Source organism: Podarcis liolepis (assembly GCF_965112155.1).
Source record: "Podarcis liolepis genome assembly, chromosome: 10".
In the NCBI taxonomy this organism is placed as follows: domain Eukaryota; kingdom Metazoa; phylum Chordata; class Lepidosauria; order Squamata; family Lacertidae; genus Podarcis; species Podarcis liolepis.
In genome coordinates, this window is record NC_139562.1 from 39,095,248 (window position 1) to 39,103,755 (window position 8,508).

At 46.6% G+C, this 8,508-nt stretch overlaps 1 protein-coding gene across 2 annotated transcripts in view; it reads right to left on the reverse strand.

Moving 5' to 3' along the window:
• The window catches only part of ALX1 (ALX homeobox 1), a 32,006-nt gene extending 23,922 nt beyond the window's left edge, over positions 1-8,084 (reverse strand). For both annotated transcript variants that reach the window (XM_083463111.1, XM_083463110.1), the window contains exons 1-2: positions 7,328-8,084; positions 945-1,249 (exon numbers count right to left, since the gene is read on the reverse strand). In XM_083463111.1, coding sequence (XP_083319237.1) covers positions 945-1,249; positions 7,328-7,550 — 528 coding nt within the window. In that variant the 5' untranslated portion in view covers positions 7,551-8,084. The remainder of the gene's footprint in view (positions 1-944; positions 1,250-7,327) is intronic.
• Positions 8,085-8,508: the final 424 nt, after the last annotated feature.

Below are 8,508 nucleotides of genomic sequence, written 5' to 3' on the forward strand. Positions count from 1 at the left end.
TAGTGCAGCAAAGGCACAAAGGCGCTTTCGGCATCATGCAAAAATAAAGCCCTGAATATGTGAAATAGGGCTAGTCTGGCTCAGCCCAAAACCCACAAATTTGGTAGATGTCCCTAAGCAAGCCATTGTGCTTTAGTCTCAGCCCGTTGACCCTGGTACACCTTACAGGACTGTTGTGAGAGTTGCTGAAACAACAGCTGCTAGTGCTGATGACTATGGCTTATCAAATTTATGTCACCTAATACCTCGGCCTCTAGGTGACACACAACAAAATATTAAAAACAAGCCGAGGTAACAGTTACAAATATTACTCAATAAACAATGGCTATTACTCAACAGATGGCAATACACTGAACTGCTAACCCTCTTTCCCCAATACCAGAAGAGGAACTGACATATAATATTCTGTAAGATTGCCGAAATGAGATAAAAAAAACCTACTTGTTTTAAATAGGCCTAGGAGAATATGAAAACCTTCATCTCATACCACAATGACATTAATATTGCTGCAAGGTTAGCCTCTTTGTGGAGAGCATTCCACAGAAATGGGGAGCCACCACTGAGAAGGCTCCTCTCCGTCTATTTCATGCCTCAAAAGGAGACCATACTCAGAGGATAAAAGCCACTTTGGAAGATCTTAAGACCCAGATAGGCACCTATAGGAAGAAGAGGCATCCAGTCAGGTACCTAAAGCTGTGTGGGACTTGAAATGATGTGAAGCCCTTGAAAAAATCTGTTCAGTATTACGACTGCTGACATGCCTTACTGGTTGAGTAGCAAAGCTACCAAAATAGACGCGCAGTCAGCTGGCCCAGCCTCAGATCGAAACACAACATCCTCCTCTGTCTGAGGGATAATTCAGACAAGGCTCTTGCTCAGCCTAATGAGCTTTTTTAGCCTCCAGAATGAGCGGCTTTGTTTTTGGATGGAACCGCAGCTCCTACCTGAACTCTGGCCTCGGTGAGTTCTGTTCTCAGAGCCAGCTGCTCCCGTACATAAACATCGGGGTAGTGTGTCTTCTGGAACACTTTCTCCAGCTCTTCCAGCTGCAAACTGGTAAATGTGGTCCGGTGCCTCCTCTTCTTGCTGCTGGAAACGTTGCTGTCGCACTTATCTCCCAGTTCATCCATCTCGCCTTTCTCCTGCATCCCTTTGGCCGGGGACATGCGGAGGCTGTTGCAGTTGTCCAGAGGTCTCCCCAGCTCGGTGTGAAGTGCCTGACCTTCCACTTTGGTAATTCCATAGTTCACTGTACAGCAAAGGGGAAACAAGCTTGGTTTGGGGTTCCTTTCGTTTTTAAATTGGGAAGCATTTTGCGAGGAAGTAGGGATGGAATTATTATTGAAATGGCTACAGCTGAAGAGGAAGAGTCCATGCCAGAATCACAGACTGCTTATATTAACAACTGCCTTTAGCCGTGCCTTTCTTGTCCCTCAGCATGCCTACTGGAGTTCAATGTGACTTACTCCCAGGGAAAGTGCCCACCAAGTGTGGTGCCCTCCAGATCTTGTTGGACTACAACTCCCATCACCGCCAGCCAGCTTGGGGAATGGGCAGGGGTGGTGGCAACTGTAGTCCACTGCGTTGGCTAGTCCTGATCTATAGGGTTGCTGTCTAAGTCATGCTATTGGAATACATTCTCGCAAAGTGCCGGGTACCATATTTACCTGGAAGTCAGTCCCATGGAGATTCAAAGAGAATTTGCTTTGAGACGCCTATATTTCAGATCACAGCTATGCATTTTGCAGTGCAAGCAAACCAAATACAGTAATAGACACTGTAAACCTGAAGGAGCATCTCCGCCCCCATCATTCAGCCTGGACACTGACATCCAGCTCTGAGGGCTTTCTGGCGGTTCCCTCACTGCGAGAAGCGAAGTTACAGGGAACCAGGCAGAGGGCCTTCTCAGTAGTCATGCCTGCACTGTGGAATGCCCTCCCATCAGAAGTCAAGGAAATAAACAACTATCTAACGTTTAGAAAACATCTGAAGGTAGCCCTGTTTAGGGAAGTTTCTAATGTTTGATGTTTTACTGTGCTTAATGTTTCAATTTGTTGGAAGCCACCCAGAGTGGCTAGGGCAGCATATACATTATTATTATTATTATCATTAGTAGTAGTATTAAACATCAGATCAAAATAGACTTGCAAAGGCACATTGCAGTCCTATGCATCTGTTCTTAGAAGTGTGCTTAGGTTCATTCCTATTTCAGCTTTCACACTCAAGTACTTCAGCAATGGCTCTTTGCATGCTTACCTGGGAGTAAGAGAATTCCATCTGATTAAATATGCAGAGACCTGAGAGAATATGGCAATGAAACTTTCTATAAAGCGCTTTGCTTTGGATGAATTTCCAAACTATTTCATTTCTTAAGCCAGTATAGTAGCTTTAAATTGTTAAGGGAGGGAAGTGTGTAAGAAAGGTGTGTGGAAAAGAAGCGCACTTGCGAATCAAGAATAATGAGGTGCGTGAAAAGAAATAAAAACGCCCCACTTTTTTTTTTAATGCTCTTGGTTTTGCTTTTAATTAAGGAGTATTTTTACAAAGTGGTGGGGGTTTTCTTCAAAATCATAACTCAGTCAAAGAGATTATTTCCTATATTTTTGCACTCGTCCTACAAGAACCATTTATCTTTGAAAAAACACTTGCTGCCCAAGATAAGGATTAAAGTATTTTCCTTCTTTAGCTTCTGAACTAATTCCCAGCCTTTTTTGCTAAATATTTCTGAGATAACTGATGCAGCCTGTTACAAGATTTGAATGATATCCAACTCCCCCCCCCCCGCTTTCTTTTGACAGGTGGGGAGTAGAGAAATTCCAGTCCTTCAGGGCAGTAAAACATTACAAAGGATGGCACCCAAGCTGCCCTTTCAAGATTGTTTTAACGCTCTCTGCCACTCCCTGTAATTTCTTTACACCCTCCTGTTCATTTTCTGTAATTTTAACCAGACACAGACTGCGACCCATAACAGCCCACTTACTTAGAAGTAAGCACCTTTGAAATCAGTGAAGGCAGCACCCACGTAAGGCTGCAAACACATTTCCTATTGACTTTAATAGGGCTCTACTTCTGAGTAAATGTAGTTTGGGGCTATAAAACAGAACAGGAGTTCACAGTAGGTCAAGTCTTCTCAGCAATAAGTTATTAAAAATATAGAGTTAAGGTACCCAATTTAAGGAAGCTAACCGGCAACGATTTACACCCTACCACTAGTATTACTTTCTGTTAAATGCTCCAGAACTGTCCTCCAGCATTGACCCAAATTGAAATAAGAACCAAACCTATACAAATCATGGCAAACCTATCACAAACATGCAATGTTAGATTCCCCAGGGACTATTTCACTTTTTCTGTACCTAAGGATCTAGTGGGTCTTTTCTCCCACTTTTGTCCTACACACTTAACATAATTGCCTTTGGAAGTTGTGTGAACTTGCTGTCAAACAATATTAAAATGGGAGTATTTTTATTTTTATTTTTAAAAAAAAAACACAGATTCCATTATTATAAGCACCAAGGAAAATGTTGCATTTTGATGTCAAAAAAACCTGATACTTAAGGCTGTGATCTAAAAACTTACCTAGAAGAATATTCTGCCACATAGGTTTGTGCTGTGCTTGTGCTTCCTACTGAAGTATTGATTCTCTTTTTTATTTTAGGTTTACTATTCCAAAATGTTCAAAGCAGCATTCCAATCATTTCAGAATAAGAATCGTATTTACAGACCTCTTGCAGCAGAATAATAAATGTGTCGTTTGTTACTATTTAGACATTTTTAGGCAGATTGACGCATGGAATTACTTCCCTCATTTTTATATTCTTCATTACTGTTCCAAATATTGAACTATAAACAGAGCTGATCGTTTTTAGATTTCACAGTCACGGCAAAGGGCAGGCAAATGTTGAGTCTAACGTTAAAGCAAACAGAATCAAAATTCTGCTGTGAAATCTTTGGCCCGGGGAACATTTGCTGGCAAGAAAATCCATCCCACTTTACAAGACATAAAAAAAGTTTCAGACGGGCTTCTTTTATCGTTTGGCTTAATTTCCTTTTTTAATCGCCTTGCTTTAACATACGCTATATATAATGGGAAAGATCTCCAACCTCGTTAAACTCAACGAGGTTGCAATAAACATTTCACATCGCATTGGTTTGTCGGCTTGAAAGCACACACGGCAGCGAGCAGGTTAAGAAGGAAGAGAACGTCGCGCTGCATTCCGAGATGAAAAACTGGGTGTTTGAAAGCAGGTTTTTGTTGTTGTGCCTTTTGCGACAGTTTTTATAGATTTTGCTACCTAATGTACCACGCGCAGCACAGTCTTCTCCACCCTCCCCATGGAACATTTTACGAGCCCCATTCCAACCAATGTTAATGGAAATCTGTGGGGTTTATTTGCAAGTCACGATTGCCTGGAGGATCAGGAAGGTGTAGGAAAGTATACAGAGGATGCCCAGAGGCAAGTGAATTCATCAAGAGCCGGAAGTATGAATGGCATCTATAAATAAGGGGCGGAAGTATAATTGCCACTGACATGACCCGCGGCAGCAACTAAACGGGCACACTTACCGACGAGTAAGCCCCATTGAAGTCCACCAGATTTACTTCCGAGTAGACACGAGATTTTCCTTTTTACTCGACGTGTCCCTTGGTTTTAACACCAAGTGGTATAGGTCAACTGGTGGAGCATGAGACTCTTAATATCAGGGTCGCGGGTTCGACCCCCAAAGTGGGCAAAATATTTCTGCACTGAAGGGGGTTGGACTACATGATTCTGGCCTGTTCCTTGCAATTCTATAAGCCTATGGTATTACCAAATGTAATGGCTTGCATATTTTGTAGGACTGTTACCATCATTTCAGACGGTGAGGAAGAGCAGGAAACTGACCAAGAACGATCTGAACATTTGTGTGCTTTTTAAGACGGTTTGGATTGGCATTTTGGTTTGTGATCTCGCGTTTTTCTGGAGCTCTGGCAGACTGGAGGGTTTCTACAGACACGACCAGATGTTCCAACAAACTTAGCCAGCACTTCCGGTGAGTAGAAAATTAAGCGAAAGGGTAAAATGGGCCGGCGGAATTTTGGGAGAAAGCAGTTCCCTACTTGCTCCTTCCCTAGTAGTTTTTGTTTGTTTATTCGTTTCTTTTGTTTTCTGTCAAGAAAAGTCTAAAGTAAAGAAAGTAGCATCGCACAAAGATGGGGAGGGCGGGCGACTGATCTCCAAAAAGCAGATATAATATTTGGATTTAAAACCATTGGAGTCAGATTCGAGCACTGTGGTTTAACCGGATTGTGGATCGGATATGACAGAATATTGTCGCTATAACGTAGTGTGAGAGAATATCAGAAAAATTGTGCTGCATTCAAATACACTCCGGATCCTGGATAAATGCAGCCGATCAGGGGAAAATATGTATATTAATATTTGGCTGAGGGGGAGTGTAAGTCGGGCAGTTAAACATTTCGGCTTCCAATTTCCTCAGTAATAGCATAAAAATATAAAATGCTCTGATATACCTAATAACATTCATAATGAACATACACACTCATTAGAGCTCTCTCGTTGCTTTGGGACATTTTAGCCGCTCCCGAAGGATCATTTTGGCTTATTCGCGACTCCCTGCGATACCTGGCTGTTACTTTTTCTGTTGCTGACAGTTAAATGTCTTCCTTATTTCCTTCTGTTGTGCAATTAAACTGCGCGCCGCCGTTTTGCCTGTCCTTATAATTTAGTCTATATGATGGGAATATTAATTTATCCGTTTATGTTTCCAACTTTTATTATTACATATGCTTAAAACCGATAAATGACAGGCGGATTTAGAAGATGATCAAGATAATACTTGGGTAAACGCATTCGCACACTAGATAGATAAAGGCATTAGTGTAGTGTAATGTTTTATTGTGTTTTAAATATCTTGGAAGCCGCCCAGAGGGTCTGGGGCAACTCAGATAGATGGGCGGGGTACTATTAATAGTAGTAGGAGTAATAACAGTAGTAGCCAAAAGCCTTTGCAACCTCTCTCTCTTTCTATATATATAAGCACATAAACGCGCAAAGTTAAAGGCCCATTTTAATCTATAGCAGGGCAAGACCGAAATGTGCGTCCTTCCGCGGTTCCTCTCTCTGTTTTGCGTTATGGTCCCTCCTTCTCCTCCCAGACTCCGGCTGTAAATCCTTCCACAGATTTGGCTTTCAGGGAAGAGACGGAGAAGGAAAGGAGTCGGGGGAGTGTTTTCTTTTTGAAATGCTGACTTTGGGGCTACCTTCTTTCTCATATCTCTAAAGACAGGGGTGAGCGGGGAAGCGGATTTGAGGTCCTGCGGGACTCAGCTTCAGAGCTCACGAGTAAAAAAGCCCTTGGCAAAAACAAAACAAACAAAAAACTAGAAAAGCAAGGGCAGCTGAACGCCTCCAAGCTGTGTGACACCCGAAGGAGGACTTTAAAAGGGGAAGAAGAGGAAGAAGAAAAGCCCGAGGCCGTCGGAAGGTAAAATCCTCTTTGCAAATCAGCCGGCTGCTGGCGGGATGAATTGACGTTGGATCTTGGCGTCTGCCGCAACTTCCGATAGAGGCACGGGCGTCAGTTAAAGTCAAATCGGAATGCAACAGAAGAGGAGCATCACCTTCACATTGCCAACTTTTATCTTGTTTTCATCATTTAATGAGCGGCCCGTCTAAAAACACCCTCCTCCCCGAAGGAAACCGGTTATAGCTATCCGGTTTTTGCGGGCTTCCAAGTCCTCGGATCGGGATGTTTCTAGCTGGCCAGGGCTGTTGGGATTGCGGAGAAGTAATCTAAATTCTATAACTAAGGTGGCGACCGTTTTTGGCGAAGCTTCTCCACAAAGGGAGAAGCGTCCCCGCTCGAGGTGCCTCCAAGGCGCCATCACCTTTTAGGAAACCGCGTTTGCGCCCCAGATTCTTCTGAGATCAAAAAGAGGCGGGTGTTGTCCCGAGAAGAACACTCCAAATCTGCCGTGGATTGGGCCACAATCTTGTCCGCCCTGCTGTGCGTGCGTGCGTGTATGTGGGGAGCGTTGCTGGAGAGGAGAAAACTGCCCACCCTCCCCCCCCAAAAAAATCAGTTTTCCAAAAACATTCTGCATGCAGACGCCCAAAAGAACCCGCTTCGCTTCGCCGACCCGGATCCCGTTTACACAGAAGGCCAAGCCACCCCTTTCCGGAGGAGAGCCGCTCCAAGCAGCGGATCCCGGACGGCTTTTCGGACACCCTCTCCCCACCCCGCACCTCGCACACTCGCCCCAGATCCTGGGCCTCAGTGCGGGCGGACTGCCTGCCGCGGTGCCGGCCAGCCCTTCACTCACCGGAGCCGTCCCTGCCCGGGGACGCCCTGTCCAGCCTGGCGTGCGGGTTATAGGCGGCCTGGGCAACGCATTTGCCTCCGCCTTTGCCATAGAAGGCCTCTCCGCCGTCCAGCGCTTCCATTACGTGCTCGAGGGGGCCCCCGGAGGCCAGGTAGAAGTCGCCTCCTTTGCCCGCCGCCGCCGGGGGGCTCTTGAGGCCGAATTTGTCGCTCAGGAACTCCATAATCCTCGACGGAGCCGCGGTCGCGCCTGGCCAGTCGTCGTCGCTGCTGCTGTTGCTGCTGCTGCTCTTGCAGTCGCTGGTGCTGCGGCGGAGGCGCCTCGACGGCGCTTTTATATCTTGAAGCGCAGCGGGGGCTTCTTGCGCAACCTTTCCAAACTGCGGCCTCCGCTGGCTCCACCCCGTCTCTGGCCCCCTCGCTCTCCACTCCCCGCCGCAACCTCGGCGGCCCACAGCGGATGGGTAGACAAGCGAATGATGGAGGGAGGGGGGTCGGAGAAGAGTCCCTGGCCAACCGCAGCCAACTCACATTTCGCCCTGACTTCTGCAAGTCGAGAGGCGTCTTCCCCCACCCCCTGCCTTCTTCCTGCCTTCTCCCCCTCCCTCGCCCGCGACGCCGCCGCGATCCGGAGGGACTCTGGTCTGCTTTCGGCCCATATGAACGGGCAGCAGGAAACGGGCAAGCGATCTGGAGCGCAGGGAAGGCCGAGGAGCGTGGCGGAGGAGGCGGGATGGGAGGGTGTCCCGCCGCGGTCTCTGGACGAAAAGAGGAAGAAAGGGGGGGGTCTCGCGACGCGTTGCCAAACTGCAGGGCCAGCTCCGGGGAGTTACACTTCGGGGCGGGGGACCTGTGTGGGAATCGCCAAGAGAACCGAAAGGGGTCCTGGCTGGGTGCGAGAACGGTGAAGAAGGGTAATAATTGCCAACAGCGTCTGGAAAGTCCGGGTTTCAAGGATGCGGAGAAATAAAGTCGGAAAGTCACCATCCCCGAAGGAGCGAAGCGCCTTTAACTCGGAAGTAAGTCGCCCTTGGTCTCGTTACATCCGCATTTCCAACTCCGGGTCCCATAGGCGTTTGCTGTGGGGCAGCGATCCCCTCAACAGGTCTGATTTCCATACAAGGCTGCAATATATTCTCTACTTCCGAGGAAACGTTTTTAGGACTCGGCCTACGTGTAAGC